The sequence below is a fragment of the Delphinapterus leucas genome, chromosome 10 (assembly GCF_059928025.1).
Source record: "Delphinapterus leucas isolate spDelLeu-1000000601 "Yukka" chromosome 10, BTC_Dleu_Yukka2, whole genome shotgun sequence".
In the NCBI taxonomy this organism is placed as follows: domain Eukaryota; kingdom Metazoa; phylum Chordata; class Mammalia; order Artiodactyla; family Monodontidae; genus Delphinapterus; species Delphinapterus leucas.
Genome location: NC_143138.1, coordinates 81,860,219 through 81,876,858, shown reverse-complemented (window position 1 = coordinate 81,876,858; position 16,640 = coordinate 81,860,219). Strand labels below are relative to the sequence as shown.

The following is a 16,640-nucleotide window of genomic DNA, read 5'->3' as shown; positions in this document are numbered from 1 at the left end:
TTGAAAAAATGGCCAGTGTCTTAGGTTGAGTTTTTGCAGAAACCAGTTATGAGCAAGGATTTGAGTACAAGAACAAGGATTTGCATGCAAGTAGTTCATTAGGGGGAGGGAAGGTGGTCCCAAGAAACATTGGTTGGAGAGTAGGAAAGTGAATTAGGGAAGATGTGGTTATCAAGCAGATATAATGGGCAACTAGGGCTCATCCACTTAGGGGAACTCTAGGAGACAGTGTAGAATATGCCTTGCTTATCCCACCGGTGGGAAGAAGTTGGGGTCTTTATCAACCAGCTCCCATGAGGAACTGGCTGTAAGCTGCTCCTCAGGGGTAACTACCTGTAACTGGAATACCTGTATGGCAACTGGAAGCCATAAAGGTCAATATACATGGAAGCAAGGAGTGCCAAGTGTGTATGGGAGGAACACCCACAAGGTCTTTAGATATAGCCAGTGTATCTAAAGAATAGGTAGCAACAGGGAAAGTGGCACTGGATAAGGTTGGAGAGGTAAGCAACCAGATGATAAGCAATTGCTGCATTCTACCCCTGGCAATAAGACAATACCATTTGTTGTAAGATCACTCTGGCTGTTGTACTGGGAATGGATTACTGAGAATGTGGACACAAGTTGAAATAGGCAGAACAGTTATGCTGCTGCTATAGCAGTCCAGGCAGTAGAAGCTTGGCTTCAGCATAGGTGGGATAGTGGAAAAGGAGAGAAGTGGACAGATATAAATTGCATTTTGCAGGTGGAGCTTTCAGGGGATGATGGAAAAGGAGGATTTAAAGATTTTAAGTTTGAGATGTCACCACCAACTCAACAGGAGCTATCTAGTAGGCAGTCGGATGGGAGCCTGGAACCAAGAGTAGAGAGATGGTTTGAAAATATAAAATTGAAAGTCAGCAGTGTGCAAATGCCAAAGAAATAGGTGAGGTCAATGCCATCAGTAATTCAATGCCAAAGAAATAGGTGAGGTCAAATGAGAAGAGATGACAGAAGAGGACCCAGGGAGAGAAGGAGCCAGTAAAGGCAGGTTAGTAAGGAGAGGCCAGTAACAAGAGAATTTTCGGAGCATGGTATCCCAGGAGCCCAGTGAGGAAAGGGCTTCAGAAAAGATATAGTGGCCAACTGTGCCAAACATGTCTGTGACGTCAACGAAGATAAGGACAGAAATGTGAAGAATGAATTTAGAGCTTAGTGTTGTTGGAGACCTTGACAACAGCAGTTTTGGTTATGAGGAGAATGTAGTGACTGGAGTGGTTGAAGAGTGAATGAAAGCTGGGAAATAGAAACAGCTTGTAGAAACAACCGATTACAAAAGTTTGGCTTTCATGGAGGCCAAGAGAAGGGGCACTAAGTGGAGGGAGATGCTGGACCAAAGGACAATTTGTTATTGTTTGGTTTGGTTTTGCTCTGTTTTGGTAAGTGGGAGAAAATTACATTTTTTGTTTTATTAGAATGATCTGAGAGGGAATGTTGGATGACTTGGGAGAGGGAATGGTAAAGGACCTGGAGCACAAAGCAACCACAGGTAGAAACAGCACACTTCTTCCACATATTTTAAGAGGAAGAGCAGAGAAGATTCAGGTAGATGGTGGGAGGAAAAGGGAGCACCTGTGCAATGGCTGCTATCTTCTTGATACATCATGAAGAAAAGTAGAGAACTAAGAACCAAGAGGGATAAAAGATATATGTGGCAGTTTGAGAAAAGGTAAAAACTGCTCCATTATGTTGAGAACCCATGGGAGGTACATCATGTCAAAGAGAGTCAGCTTGACCATGGAATTTCTCCAGCAGTGTTCTTCCACTCAGGGCCAGACACAGAGGTGGCTCATAGCTGGGATTTTCAGGGTTGGGGTGTTTTCAGGCAAGTGTGGCAGTAGTAAAGAGAGGGAACTGAAGAAATGTAAAATGACATTATTTTAAATGGATCGTGGAATTTAAGAAGGGTAATTTCAGAAAAGTCCCCAGTAGGGGCTGATGGATAGTGGAAAAAGTCATGGGGTCAGTGGATTGGCATCTCAATGAAATTCAAAAAACCTAACTGCAGGATTCTTGAGCAAGTGAGTTTAAATAATAGAGGTGGTAGCTAGTAGGAAGCCTATTACATATTTTCTATCATTTTAGTGATTTAAAATACATGATTGAAAAGTAGAATATTGTGTCTGTGGTTACCTAAGTCATACTGAACTGTGTCTCCCTCAGCATGCATAAAATATACTTTCATAAATTAAAATTTTGCCTTGTGGCTTAGCAATTTAAATCTCCAAATATATACTTGATGACTGGAATGTCTTCACTTTTTCCTTTCTCTGGGATGGCAGCCATATTGATTCCTCTGTTCAAACGTGTAGAATAGCTTCCTTATGAACCCACACAAGTAAACCAGGCTAAAGCAGCTTACCAAAAAAGGAAGGAAAAATCATCAGACCCATGAACCAGATGCCCAACTTTCTAGGTTCTGGGATCTTCTACCAAAGAGATATAGGTCGTCAAAATGAAGTGTGGAGAATGAGAATGATGGACACATGCACTTGATATTTACTAGAACTGGTAGTAGTTAACGCTACCTCTTCGTTTTTACTATTGAGAGCCATTTAAGTTCTGTCTACCAAAGGTCCAAATCAAGAACCTTTAGTGTACCCTCGACACATTAAATGAGGGAAAATACTTTTTTCCCTACTCAAATCCATTATATAAAATTCCAAATTTCACTTCAAAAAACTAGCAGGTGTCATTTACAGCATTCTTCTGATGAGTTAGAGATCCCAGACCACTTATTTTTAATTTCTGTTTTTGCAAATAATTTTTCAATAAAAAACAGCCAAGATTTTAGGATGGCAAGTCATTTTAACTTCACAGAACCAAAATAACAGTGCTCTAAATCAGTATTTCTCAAGCCTTTTTTTTCTTCAACTTGTTTGAGTGACAGAACTCGGAACAGTCGTATATTAGCATAATGATACAATGATGGGGATGCAGGATGAATAACTGAAGGTATTTTCCTACCTCATCTACTCCCTTGTTGAGAATCAATCAGGTACAAATTATAGTAGCTATTATAAATAATAGTGTTGGGAAAAAGGTGGGACTCAGAAAAGGCAACCATTAAACACAAAATACAGAGCATCTGCCTTTGTATCAGTTTTGTTTAGAACTAATGTAGCACATAGAAACTAGGTTGAGGTCAAAGTGGAAAGCTTGGTTCTAATCCCGGGTGAGCCCGTCATTAGTTAGATGACCTTCAGCGATTCACTTGGTCTTTGTGTTTCTCATCTAATAAAATAGAGGCAATAGCACTGGTTCTACCACTTCTCGGGGTGCTCTAAGAGTTAAATGAAAATTCAGTTTTTACAAACATTGAATGCCTAGGATGTCCGAGGCACTGAGCTGAGGGGAACAAGAAATAAAATAAATCCCTTGCCTTTATGGAACTTACATTTCAATGGGGGGAGATAGATGAAAAATAAATCAGGAAAAGATGGGTGGTACTGGTGGGGGTGCAGTTGGAAGGCATTCTATCTTACATGAGGTGGTCAGGGAAGGCCTCTCTGGAGTTTTAAAAAATAGAAACTTAAATAAAATAAATGAGTGGTCAGGGCTTCCTTGGCAAAAGACATGGCAAGAGCAAAGGCCCTGATGTTGGAGGGGCTTGGTGTGTCTGAGGAACAACAGTCAGTGTGGCTGGAATGGAGTGAGCGGGTGGAATGGCAGTGCGGTCCGAGCAGTGTGATTTAGATTGATGGTGGAAGGAAGGGGTAGGGCTCTCATATGAAAGGAAACGGGAAGCCGTTTCCTGGAGGGATCTGAGCAGAAGAATGTAACCTGACTTACGTTTTAATAGGATCACTCTGGCTACTGTGTGGAGGACAGAATAGATTCCAAGGGGTCAAAGGTGACTGAAAGGAGACCACTTCAGTGGCACAGCATTAAGGCAGACAGAGTAGGCTAGTTTAGACTAGGGTGATAGCGGTGCAAGTGGTATGTGGTCAGAGTCTAGGTGTATTCTGAAGGAAGAGGCAACAGGATTTTCTGATGGATTAGACATGAATTGTGAGAGAGAGGAGCGGGATACGAAGACTTGTGGGCAGAACCAACTTAACAAAGGAGCTACCGATATGAGTGAGCTTGCTTTAGAATTTCAAGAGCATTATATAAGGTGACCTTAACTAGTTCATTTTGTACCGCAGACCAGGCATTTGATAGAATAAAATCTTCTCCTTCTATTCCTGATATAAGGTATTTCATGATTTTCACCCAGTTTTAATTCTGCAAAACTCACTAGTCGGAGGTCAATTTACGACAATGGAAGTTTTCAGTCAGAAAAGGTTTTATTATAAGAAACAATGCCATCAGATAAAAATGCAAAAACTTGTGCAATTATGGCAAAATGTTTAAAAATATCTACACGTTTGCCCCCAAAGGACTACAGTACTGACTACATACCTGAGCACTGAACATTTAATGCCATTTTAAACTGCCTCACGTAGGGAATCCGATTCCTTGCAGGTCACGTCCACTTTTTCTCATGCACCAATGAAACCAGCTTGATGCTTAAGCATCAACTTCGTAGGATAACAGAAAACAAAGATGGAAAATAAAGAATACAATTTCTACTTTCCTGTAACATAGTTATACCACGTCCAGTTTTCAGTGTGTAAAAACTATATAGGAAAGTGCTACATACTTTCTTCATATGCAAACACAAAGGTCAAGTGGGACTGGCATCTGTCACCCCATATTTTAATTCTGTAGCACCCACGGGGCCTTTTACTTATAGTCTCATCATACTATGCAAGTGTACCTTAAATATCTAAACAAAGAGCCACGCATATTACTAACCTTAGTTTTCTAGGACCTCTTCTGAAATCATCTGAAAAGTGGCAAAATATCCCAGCTGTATAACTTAAACAAATAGTTCTCCATACAAAATTCAATATATATTCTACTTCCGTAGCAAATTCTAAGCCTTGGCTTTGACACACTATACTTAGACCACACCCTCAGTATAGCAAAAGGATCAACTGTTGCGCAGATCAAGAGAATAAATCGACTCGGGCACATTGTAAATTAACTCAATATTCTAATGTCATGGTTTCAAGTAACACGTTCTTCTAAATAAATACAGGAGATTGTCAAAAAGCGGCAGGAAGTCTTAGATATGCAACAAAGCTTTCAAAAATAAATTACATGAACATCTCTTGTAAAACTTAGCTTTGTTTTTTTCCTCCCTTTGCAATGCAGCACAGTAAAGATGCTTCAAAATGCTCACAGAAATAGCCCCAAACCAGCAGGAAGACAAAGAAAAAATGGGGAGAAAAAACATAGGTGATTAGTTGACAAAGTCGATAAGGAGATTATAGACACACTACCAAGGCCAGCAAGAAGACAGCACGTATCCAGCTTCCCAAGACTAGATTTTAAAATGTGAATTCTCTAAATGCTGTCCACTTTAAATTCGGCTTCAGGAAACGTTCCCTACTTGTAGAGGGCTATGACAAGCAGTTTGGAAAGTTTCTGAAAAACGAGGTATGTGATGCAAAGAGGCAATGTTTTAAATTTGTTTCACAGTATCACATTACCATTTGTGCAAGAGTTTTTAATACAAACCATGCCAGTTTGTTTTAACAGAATCAAAATGTTCCAGTTAAGGACAGACTCTGGGCTATACTTATATCCTTTATTAATTATTCCAGGCAGAGTAAAAAATAAGTTACTGATCCAAATAACTGCCTTATGTATAACACATGAGTTGATTTGTCCTCTGTTAATATTTCTAGCTAACTGTTAGAAATTCATCAGTTAAATATGAAAAACTGTTTAGTACCTATAATGCTATGGTTCTATTCACTCACTCTTTTCCTCCTCAATCACCTTCAGCTAGAACAAGGTTTTCAATGCAAAATTATTCATAACTGTTAAGTGCAAAAATTTAAAAAAAATGAGGTTTTATTTGTTATAGGTAACGTAAAAGCCATTAAATGAGACTACTGCAGGAGTTTTATGTTTCTGGAAAACAGAATTTTAAAGATAGGAGTAAAACTTCACATTACGCTCTGTGCAGAAGAGAAATAAGTTACCTTTCATTGTACTGATACTGAATGGACAGGTAGAGGATAGGAAAGGGGGTTAGGCGACAAAATGGCCCATGTTAGTGCAAAATGAGTATAATATTCTTTTCACTATTCTAAGGTTGAATCCAGTTAGACCAATAACTGGCCATACCTTGCCATCATGCTAGTAGAGAACCCTGTGAAATCACAAGAGTTCAACAGGTAAAGGACTATGGCCATGAAACTAACATACCAGTTTGAAAGGTAAGCATAGGCTCAGACAATTTAAATCTACCTAACTATACACATGAATTAACTTATACTAGCACCAGCCACCTGTGATTTTGAGCCCTTTTCAGGATTTAAAAAAATGAGACAGTGTTAGCACTTGAAAAAATTGTCAACAGAAAACTGCTACTTTAAAACTTTAGCTTAACTTAAAGCAACATGGGAAATATAAAACAATCAAACTAAAAGCTCTTTCTGAGACTGATCTGGTTTTCCTTCAATCTACTCTAATAACAGAACACATTTAAATCCAGTACACTTGAAAACAGTACACAAATATACATATATTCAGAATGAGGATCTCAGTTAGTGCGTCTCTGTGGTAGAGAGGTCACAGCTAAAGTCCTAGTGATATTGCCTCAGATTTTTACCCGTATTTAAAATAAAAAGTCACATCAAACTATTTTGGATGTCTCTAACCCATAATACCCTAACCACTCTTCTAAGAGTGCATAGTTGTCGATTCATCTGGTATCTCAGTGACTATTCATCACAAAATTCTAGAATGATGTGATTACGTTTATACCAGAAAAAAAAAATGCTGATAATTGCACTTTGTTACCTTTTGCTTACTGAAATGAAAACATCACAAGGATGAAAAGAAATCCCTCCCTACACTCATCTTTAAGAGCACCCATCTCCATGTATAAACTCTCTCAGCTTTCTTAAATACTGACAGCACTTCTTGTATCATTGAAAGACCAAGTTTCCTCGAGCACAAGGTGCCAGTGAGCTCACTAAGGCCTGCCATTCATTAAAGTACTTTCTGAAGACACTGAGGATAGAGTTTAGCAACAGCACATTCAAAATGCCGGCCAAGGTCCCAGAGCCGATCTGGGGTCTCATACACTTTCATCCATTGGTCAGTGATGTCATCATATTGGTAAAGAGAATTTTTTCTGCTGGTTCTGAAGACATGTTCTTCAACGGTCACTTGAGTAGCTCGAACAAATAAATGGAGTTTGTTCTGGAAAAGTACCAGTTTAAGGTATGGGTTTATGGACTCATCACAAGGAAAGTCCTTCTTACGAGTCCATTTATTGAGCTCGATATCATAGGCTTCTACAGTAAACATGCGCTGATGACTCCCACAGGTTCCGGCTATGTAGTAGATAGAGTTCTTGTATACAGCTGCTAAGCCCTGGATTCTAGGCACAGTCATGGGGGTTAAGAAACCCCAGTAGTCTTTCTGAGGCTCATAGAAGAGGAAAAATTCTCCTAAAGAAAGAAAAAGGGGGGGGGGGAAGAAAAAACAATAATATGTACATTTACATGTCTCTTTTTGGTTGTATGTTGAAGACCCAAAGGTATAATTTTCCAAATATTCTACTTTCTAAAACATTTCTTTTATAATCTCCATAGATACATTAAATATTATGGTAGCTTAAAACATCTTCATTCCATGCACAACATAACATAGTATTAGCGTGAACGTGAATTGGGGTGTTCAAAATGGGGAAGTATGAGGCATTAGTTTGGCTCGATGGCAGTATAACAGTTAAGAGCTTGGTTTCATTTACTCTCTCCAGTTGGGTATTTCAGAAAATTTATTTGAAGCCAGCTCTAAAAAAAAAACATTATTACTAATGGTTAACCAGTAAGATGAAAATATGTATATAGCTTCAATCATGAGTAAGCCACTATAAATTTAAGTGCTAATTATTTAATTAGAAGATGGTACATAGAATTGTTCAGATTTGTGTCTATGGGCCACTAATGTGTTCACTTTAGTGTTGGTGCAATGCAAAGACAAATACTCAAGAGGAGAAAACATGACCTTAAGATGATAGAAAACACGCACACTGTTTATGGGAATTGACTATGAGTCAGTTTCAATTCTATTTTGACAATGAAAGGGTGTGCTGAGTCAGACTGCAATACAAAAAATGTCTAAAAGAATTAAACTAGTGAAGATTTACAAGAGCTTGGTAATTATGACATTTGTATAAAATCCTTAATATGAAAATCTGAATCCTTTATGAACAGATTAAATGATACTCCAGTAGCCACTGACAGTAGAGCATAAGCTTCTGACTATTCATGTCAAGTTTATTTATATAAAGAGGCTTTGTTTAGATTATAAGTACCTACTTGTAGATTGAGCTTCCCCTTGAAAACTGTTCTGAACTAGGTTAACTCCTATCAACAAATATAACTGCCTACTTAATAAAAGTGATGCTGTACTTTCAATTTTTCACAAAAAGCTTGTTAAAGTCCTAGCTTTTGCCTGCATATTATGTATGCTTATTGACTAACATATAACAGGATTCTTAATAAAGACAGGAATTAACACTTTCTACCATGTACTACCTCTCTAAAAATTTCTTATAAAAAGGAAAGATAATACATTTTAAAAGTTGATTTTTAAAATCTAAAGTCTTCTTAATAAATTAAAACCAGTGGTGGGCAATTAAGAAAACCCTCAGTGCCTCAGATTTCTCTTTTATAAAATATGATCTCAGATTAAACAATGTTCATTCCAGCCCTAAAATTCTATTAATTCATTGTTACTTTGCCTTAGTATTTACATTAATACACAACCTTTACATTCCCTTTGGGAGTCATCTAATTAATTCTATCTCTATCAACTAACTGGTTAGCCAGTAAAACCAAAATATATAAAGAGAGAGCTTCATCATATTGGATGATATAACCTATTCAACCACACTTGATAGATTTTACATCCATTCAGGTACTCCATTTTTTGGCAAGACCAACAAACCTAAATCATGTCCATGCTTCTAGTCAACTAAAATAAGGCACTAGAGAGTACTACTCCCTCTGGAGAATTAACTTTACATTGAAGTTTAAACATATGGGTTTAGGCATTTCTAGGAAATTTTAAGCTGGATAAAGGATTAGAACAAAGAATATTTAAAAAAAAAAAAAAAAGAATGGGAAACGACCTAAAAAATCACGTGTGTCTACACAGAAGTTGCCCCCTTTTCCTTGTTTTTTTGAGTAGTCAGTGTAAGGAAAACATTTATATATAAGCAGTTAAGAAACACAAAAGAAGAATAAGGATGTTGGCACTGTCAACACTGCATTCAGCATTCAAGCAACTAAGATAAGAATTCAAACACAAGGAAAACATTAGCACAAATCAGAACCTTGAATCAAATATCTTACTTGCTCTTACTAAGTTCCTCTTTCTACTTCTACTAGATCATCTTTGCCAGGGTAATAGTCTTCAATCGTTTAAACAAAAATTTCTAAGCTAAGTATATTATCGTCCCTCTCATAATGTTAACAGTAAGAAAAAGGAGACATCTCAAAGTTTTTCAGTGAAAAAAACTGAAAACAACGTTATGGATGACAGCATCAACTGCAGTGAAATTAAAATCTTGAAGACTGTAATTGAAAACTCTTTGTAGTTAAGTTTCATAACCTTTGCGATCGTAAGGCTTATACAAAATTCTCTGGCAACTGAATAGTACAACTGCAGTTGATGCTTTGTTCTTTTTTCTCTTTTAAACTAATCCAGTAAGTTCCATAAGAAAAGTAGTTGCTACATTTCTTGATTATATATTACTGAAGAGCAAAAATGTCATGTATCAAACTTGCTTTCTTGTTTGAAGTCTTAAAAATGGCTCTGAAAGAGTTTTTCCCAAATCCTGAACTATTATTTATGAAAAAATATTTTCAAAAATACTTATTCCGCATGATGTCAAAACACAGTAAGAACATAAAACACAGGATCATTTTAGGAACCTGCCTTTTCTGATTGAAAAGTTTATTTTCTTTACTGGTCCTTTAAAGAACAGACTGGTCCAACAAATAGTTTATGATAAGAAAGCCAGAGGCATTCCTCAATGAACAGAAACAACTTATGTTTTACTATGAGTGGGTGAACCACAATTTGACCTGTTACCCTTTCATGAAGAACTAAATCACTTAGGCACCTACCCTGTAAAACATAGATCTTCTCTTTGTACTCCACAGCATTATGAAACTCCATAGCAACAGGCATGGCACAAACGGTCGTCCAGCAATTCTCTCTGCTGTCGTAGCACTCCACAGATTTTAGCGAGTTTCTCCCATCGCCTTCATAAACTCGCCCTCCGATTGCATACATCTTACCACAGCAATACACCAGTTTGCAGCCTATTCTGGCTCGAAGCAAGGACGGTTTGGATAGCCACCTATTAGTGGAATGGTCATACATCCAGAAATCATTTTCTGCCTTGTGGTCGATGGAGACCTCACTACTGCTTGGCCTGTACCCTCCTGCTATGTAAATATCATTATCTGGTGATACGAGAATCCCAACTTCTCTTAGATCATTTGGTGGTTTGCATAGTTTGAACACTCTTCCTGTGAATATATCTAGACAAGGCACTGTTTGCTTCTTTCCTGAGTGTTTGTGGGCAGCATCAAAACATATGATCATTTCCGATGCAGTCATTCCAAGTCTCTGTGTGCAGCCATTGGTACTGGATGGTCCCTTTTCCACAGAGCTTTTGGCTATAGCCTGTGCAAACTGAGGTGGAATTTTCTCTATAAAGGTGTCTTCCATCAGAGGAAAACGTATGCATTTGGCAAAAATTTCTGGAAGGTGCACTTCTCTTTCATTCTGCTCATGTTCAAACCACCTTACAATGCTCTCATAAACATGCTCTTCCCGGTCTACGTTTAAGTCGTCACTGTCTAGGATACTTATCAGTTGGTCTTTCGTCAACTGAAGAAACTCTTGTTCTTTGGTGACACACAGGAACTTTTTACGAATGTATTCTTTAGATCGATCTCCGAGTTCCTGATGACCATAATGATCAGCAAAGATGAAGACTCCAATAGAATTCTGTGGGTCCAAATGACTGATCATGTACTTAGCACATTGGTCCTGGATGGAGGGAATCTGGAAGATGCTAGCTGCAGTGAACAAGGCTTGAACATTGGCCTCTGTCAGAACAACTCTGGAGGTATAGGCATAGTTCAACACTAAATCCATCGACTCAGCTTCAACACCGACGATTCGAACTTCTTTTTGAGTGCTTTCTGTAAGGCCGCTAGTGAACATGGATCTAGGAAGGAAAGAGTGGTGAATTTATGTGTGCTATAAATAAAAATTATTGTGGCAAATTTTTAAAAACATAAAGTTACCACAAAGACAACATTTTGAAACTGTAAAATATTTCCTAATGTGTTTCCCGATATCCTAAATATCAGGAAAGCGGATAAAAGTTGATCATCTAGCAGAAGAATTTGGTCTGGCTAATCTTAAAAAACCCTATTCTCAGGACCAGTCAGTCCACTTTGTGCCAACTCTGAGAAAAGGAGAGTATACCTAATTAAAGCACACCAGAAGGTGGCATGGAATATTCCAGGACATCTTATTTCCCTTGGAGCCCAATCGAGGCTTCTGGTCAAGATGCCTTAGGGACTTGAGATCTTCAATCACCAGGTCAGTCAGAAAGTTTAAGAATACCCATAGAGTGTCAATGTGACACATTAGCATATAGAGACTGTCTAATAAGACGTCTCATGACCCAGTGGAAATTTACAAGGCAACCTGTGCTCAAAACATATCTTTAAAAATTTCAACTTAGAAAAACAAGATGTTCTTCAGAAGTTCATATTTTCTATCTACTCTATCTACTTCTATGTACTTTTAAAATAATTATCCTTTGAATGCTTCCTTAATGATTATAGAGAATATAGAGAACATCAATTCACTTATCCTTGGATATTTTGAAAACTTTTGCTTGACTCAAAGTTACCATATTTTTACCTATATATATTTGTATATAAATAAAGATTACAGTAGGGTTAATATAATACCTACTTCTAAAGAGAGTTTAAGAATTAACTAATTCTTTGGAGAAGATAATGGTTTTCAAAATTCCAAACTTTTGTCTTTGAGACCAAGCTTTTTTCTTTTCTTTTTTTTCTTTTAAATTATCTGTGTATTTATGGTACTTTCTTGGCCAAAACATTAAGTAGCCAAAAGCCTGGCTCTTTATTTAAAGTCCTAGTCGTTTATAAACATCATTTGCCTTTCTTTTCCCTCCTTTAAGGTTTCTTTCTAGGCTGTTCTTAAAATTAAATAAAAAAATAAAATCAAAAGGTCTTTTAAAATCCTCTTGAGAAAAGGACTGTGTGCCCTAGGATGCTTAATAGATGTCTGTTGAAGACACCGACCTAACACTGCTGATAAACTCCATTATTCAGATCCAGACCCCTCCTATTTTATTTTTAAGTGTGATCCTTGAATGGGAAGATTTCCAGTCACTTTTAAAGTTTTCATCAGAAACATGAAATTAATTCAAAAATGCAATGTGGAATATTGGAGGTATACAAGGGTACCTGGACCCAGCTTGTTGCCTGGGCTAACTGTCCTTTGAGTCCTGTTTTTACTTCTACTATGTAAATTTTAAGTGTAATATCATGCAGACTTTTTTTTCTTAAATGACTAGAAACTAGATGTACCATTGTATGAGCTTGTTTTCAATTCAGGTGCTGAAAAACTCAGTTATACAGCTCCCAATTAAAAAGAAAAATAAAGCCCTTCATCAGGCAAAGATCAACTCCCAAAGGAGAACATTACCACATAGCCCTTTATCATGGGAGCTACTACTGACTTGAATAAGCTGGTCTCACACACAGGAGCAGCGTGACACTCAAGTTCTCCTCTGTTCTAATAGGTTCTTTATGTAAACTCGATATGAAGTGGGAGTACTTCCCCACACAAAACCCTGAGCAGCAAAAAGTTTCTATTAATCATACGAATTTTACTTCTGACAAGTCACTGGGAGCAGGAAACAGCCAGGCCAGATTTCAAGCTATTCTATTCTTCCACCAGTGATGCAAGACTTAGAAACTATTAAGTATGACTTTCTACAACTCACATAAGGAGCAACAATGGTACCAAGAAAGTTCTGGGGCTTCCCTGGCGGCGCAGTGGTTGAGAGTCCGCCTGCCGATGCAGGGGACACGGGTTCATGCCCCGGTTTGGGAAGATCCCACATGCCGCGGAGCGGCTGGGCCCGTGAGCCATGGCCGCTGAGCCTGCGCGTCTGGAGCCTGTGCTCCGCAACGGGAGAGGCCACAACAGTGAGAGGCCCGTGTACCGAAAAAAAAAAAAAAAAAAAAGAAAGAAAGTTCTGTACAAACAGCTCTAGCAAGAGAGAAGAACCTAATCCTTAAGTCTTCTAGCCAAATATCTTCATTTGAATTCACATACCTTACGCTTAGAAAGTTTTTCAAGCATTTCCTTAACTGCTTGGAAATTAAGAAAATCTACTGTAGCATACTTCTTTCCAAGTGATTTGTCAGGTCTTCAAAACTTAATTTTAAGTAAGTATGATCGTTAAATGATATAAGCCAGAATATAGAACTACAGTGAGATATAGACATCTTCACTTTATTTCTTTTTACTATTCAAATCTAATATACAATGAACACTTCTGTATATTAAACTTTAAAGAGAACCCACCCTTGTTCCTTAAAAGTCATACAGTGACTAAGAAGCCTGGCTCTGGAATCAAACCCAGCCTCTGCCACTTACTAGTTAGATACATGATTTAGGCAGGTCACTTAACCTCCTTGAGCCTCAGTTTTTTCACACGTAAAATGGGAATAACAACTATGTAGAGACAGGATTGTAAAGATTACATAAAGTAATGTATGTAGAGTGAGCCTTGCCCAGAGCTTGATAAGCAGTAATTGTGACAAATATTTAAACACATAAATGACCTAACCATATCTAATGGATAGCCTAGATAAATAAATCTCACCAGCAGTTTCCATTAGAGGCCCAACTTCATACCTTCTGTGTATACCTGTTTCTTCTCTTTTCTTTCCAGCTCACTGCCTCATTATGGTTAATACTTAATAGTCTAATGACCTACCCTACGTAAGTCTAAATGGTTACATCACAAACAGCAAACTGAAGTGACTATATTTAACACAGTATTCTGAGAAAGAGGAACCAGAAACCAGTGTCTGGAACACTACACTGCTATATGCCCTATAAAGGTTGAGAAAATTATTTCACAATCATTTCATGCACCATTTCTGAATACAGAAAGGCTTAAAGTGAGCACTTAAGCAAAAGGAGAAGTTAAACTCAAACAGGAAATTGCCTTTATCACTGATCTTAGAGTATGAAATTATTTTTTAGACCCAAGTTTTGAAATTTTACTTTACAAAGTTTTATGATGTATAAAGATGAATATAAATGAAAATGAAAACTTAGCTTAAAAATACTTCCGGGGCTTCCCTGGTGGCACAGTGGTTGAGAGTCCACCTGCCAATGCACGGGACACGGGTTTGTGCCCCGGTCCAGGAGGATCCTGCGTGCTGCGGAGCGGCTGGGTCCGTGAACCATAGCCGCTGGGCCTGCATGTCCGGAGCCTGTGCTCCGCGGTGGGAGAGGCCACAGCAGTGAGAGGCCCGCGTACCGAAAAAGAAAAAAAAAACTTCCGGAAAAGAAAAAAAAAAAAAAACTTCCGGAAATCTTAAGAAATAATCACTAGTCTGGGGCCTAAGACACATAGAAACTGTATTTCATTCATTTTCATTTCACTGCTCTTATCCCCTGGGCATTAAAACAATCCATTAAGTGGGTAATTTGTTTTAAACTCTAAAAGAGTTAATGTGCACGAAAGAAATCCTGGATAAATTTTTGGAACAAATTTCAGATTAGCACTGTCCAATCAAACTTTCAGTAATGGAAAGGTTCTGTATCTGGGCTGTACAGTGTGGCCGCCACTACCTACAGGTGGCTCCTGAGCACCTTAAATGTGGTTAGTGTACGTGAGGAAGTGAATTTTTAATTTTATTTAATTTTAGGTAAGTGAAGTTTAAATAGCCACATGCGGCTAGTGGCTGCCATATTGGGCAGTGCAATTTTAGATTTTTCTGAAACATACAAACAAAAACATGTTCACTAACTTAAAAACCAACCACCTGAATTCTAGAAGAATTTGTCAAATAAAAAAAGGGGCGGGGTGCGCTTAATAAAATAGGGCATGTTATTTATTCTCAGGAAACAAATGCACTGGTTTCATCTCATTCTTGCATCTCAGTCTAAAAGTCAAGTGGGCAATACTGAGGGAGAAAGGGAACTTGGTGAGGATATCAATAGAGGTTTCCACCATCGTCATACCTGAAGTAAGGGCTGATTGCAGCAAGAACGTTTCTATGACAGGAAAATGTTTTCCCGTGATCCACTTCCACTACAATGTCTGTCAGCTGTCCTTCATCGTACATTGTTTTGAGTTGCTTTAGAATACTGCAAGCATGGAAGGGGTCCATGGCATCGTTGGCTGTGTCTGAAGATGGAATCCCATTCGGTGTTGGGGAAGACTTACTTAAATCTAGGAGGAGAAAAATCGTACAACCACAAGAAGTTCGGAGCCAGTTTCGGCGTCGCGGGTTTTATTTTTTGTTTTTTGGTTTGGGTTTTTTTTTTTTTTTTTTCCTTGGTGTGTGTGGGATGGGGCGGGGAGTTGTTTGTTTCTTCGCTTGGCTTGTTTTTTCCCCGCTACAGAAATGCATATATGTACACAGACACCCCCAGTGGGACCGCGAGGTAGGATCTGGGAAAGAGCGAGCTGCGATGCAAGTTCACACACCAGCCTGCTCCTCTGGGAGCCCGGCGAGCCCGAAGCCCCGTGCTCGCAGAGGGACCGTGCGGGCAGAACAGGCGAGGTGTCTGCGGCGACTCCGCCGACAGCCAGAACGTCCCAGCTCAGAGCGAAGGGCAGGAGCCTCACGAGGGAAGCTCGATGGATGGCGGCCGCCAGTGCCCCCTCAACCGCCTGGCGAACAGGTCGGAACGGCGGCCGGTACCCGGCCTCCCCATCCCTGTCCGGCCGGACCGCCCACCTCCCTCCGCGCCATTCATCCTCCCTCCCCTCATCCCTGTCCACCTCTCCATCCTTCGCTCCGGCTCCTCATCGCCACCGCCTCAGCTCGCAGCCTGAGCCTCGTCCCCGGCCCACCTCCCCTCCACACCTCCCAAGCCACCACACGACCCACCTGCCGACGCGGCCATTTCTCGACGGGGCCCGGGCTCCAGCTATTTAAAGAGGAAATGTCATTTCGCTTCTCTCTCTCCCGGGTTCCGGCTCTTCTAAGCCGCCCCTAGCCAATGGGGTGGCCTATGCATCCGGCTCCGCCCCCAAGCTCCGAACTCCGGGCACCGATTGGCCACGAGGAGCGCACAGGTGAGTCGGGAAATGTAGTTTTATTGACCCCGCTCCCGCGTGGTCCGGGTAGGGCGGAGGCCCAAGCTGGGGATTCCTATTGGCTGGTCCGGGCGGAGGCGGAGCGCAGGGAGCCCGCCAGCCTGTGTCTGTG

The 16,640-nt window shown here is 39.5% G+C and overlaps 1 protein-coding gene across 1 annotated transcript; it reads right to left on the bottom strand.

Annotated features, from left to right (window-relative positions):
- Window positions 1–4,309: 4,309 nt before the first annotated feature.
- On the bottom strand, window positions 4,310–16,410 carry KBTBD8 (kelch repeat and BTB domain containing 8). The gene is made up of 4 exons (XM_022572604.2): window positions 16,320–16,410; window positions 15,445–15,655; window positions 10,245–11,359; window positions 4,310–7,556 (listed from the first exon to the last, which is right to left on the bottom strand). Exons 1-4 carry the CDS (start codon window positions 16,333–16,335, stop codon window positions 7,093–7,095), a joined length of 1,806 nt encoding a protein of 601 aa, XP_022428312.1. The 5' UTR covers window positions 16,336–16,410; the 3' UTR covers window positions 4,310–7,092.
- Between the last annotated feature and the right edge of the window lie 230 nt (window positions 16,411–16,640).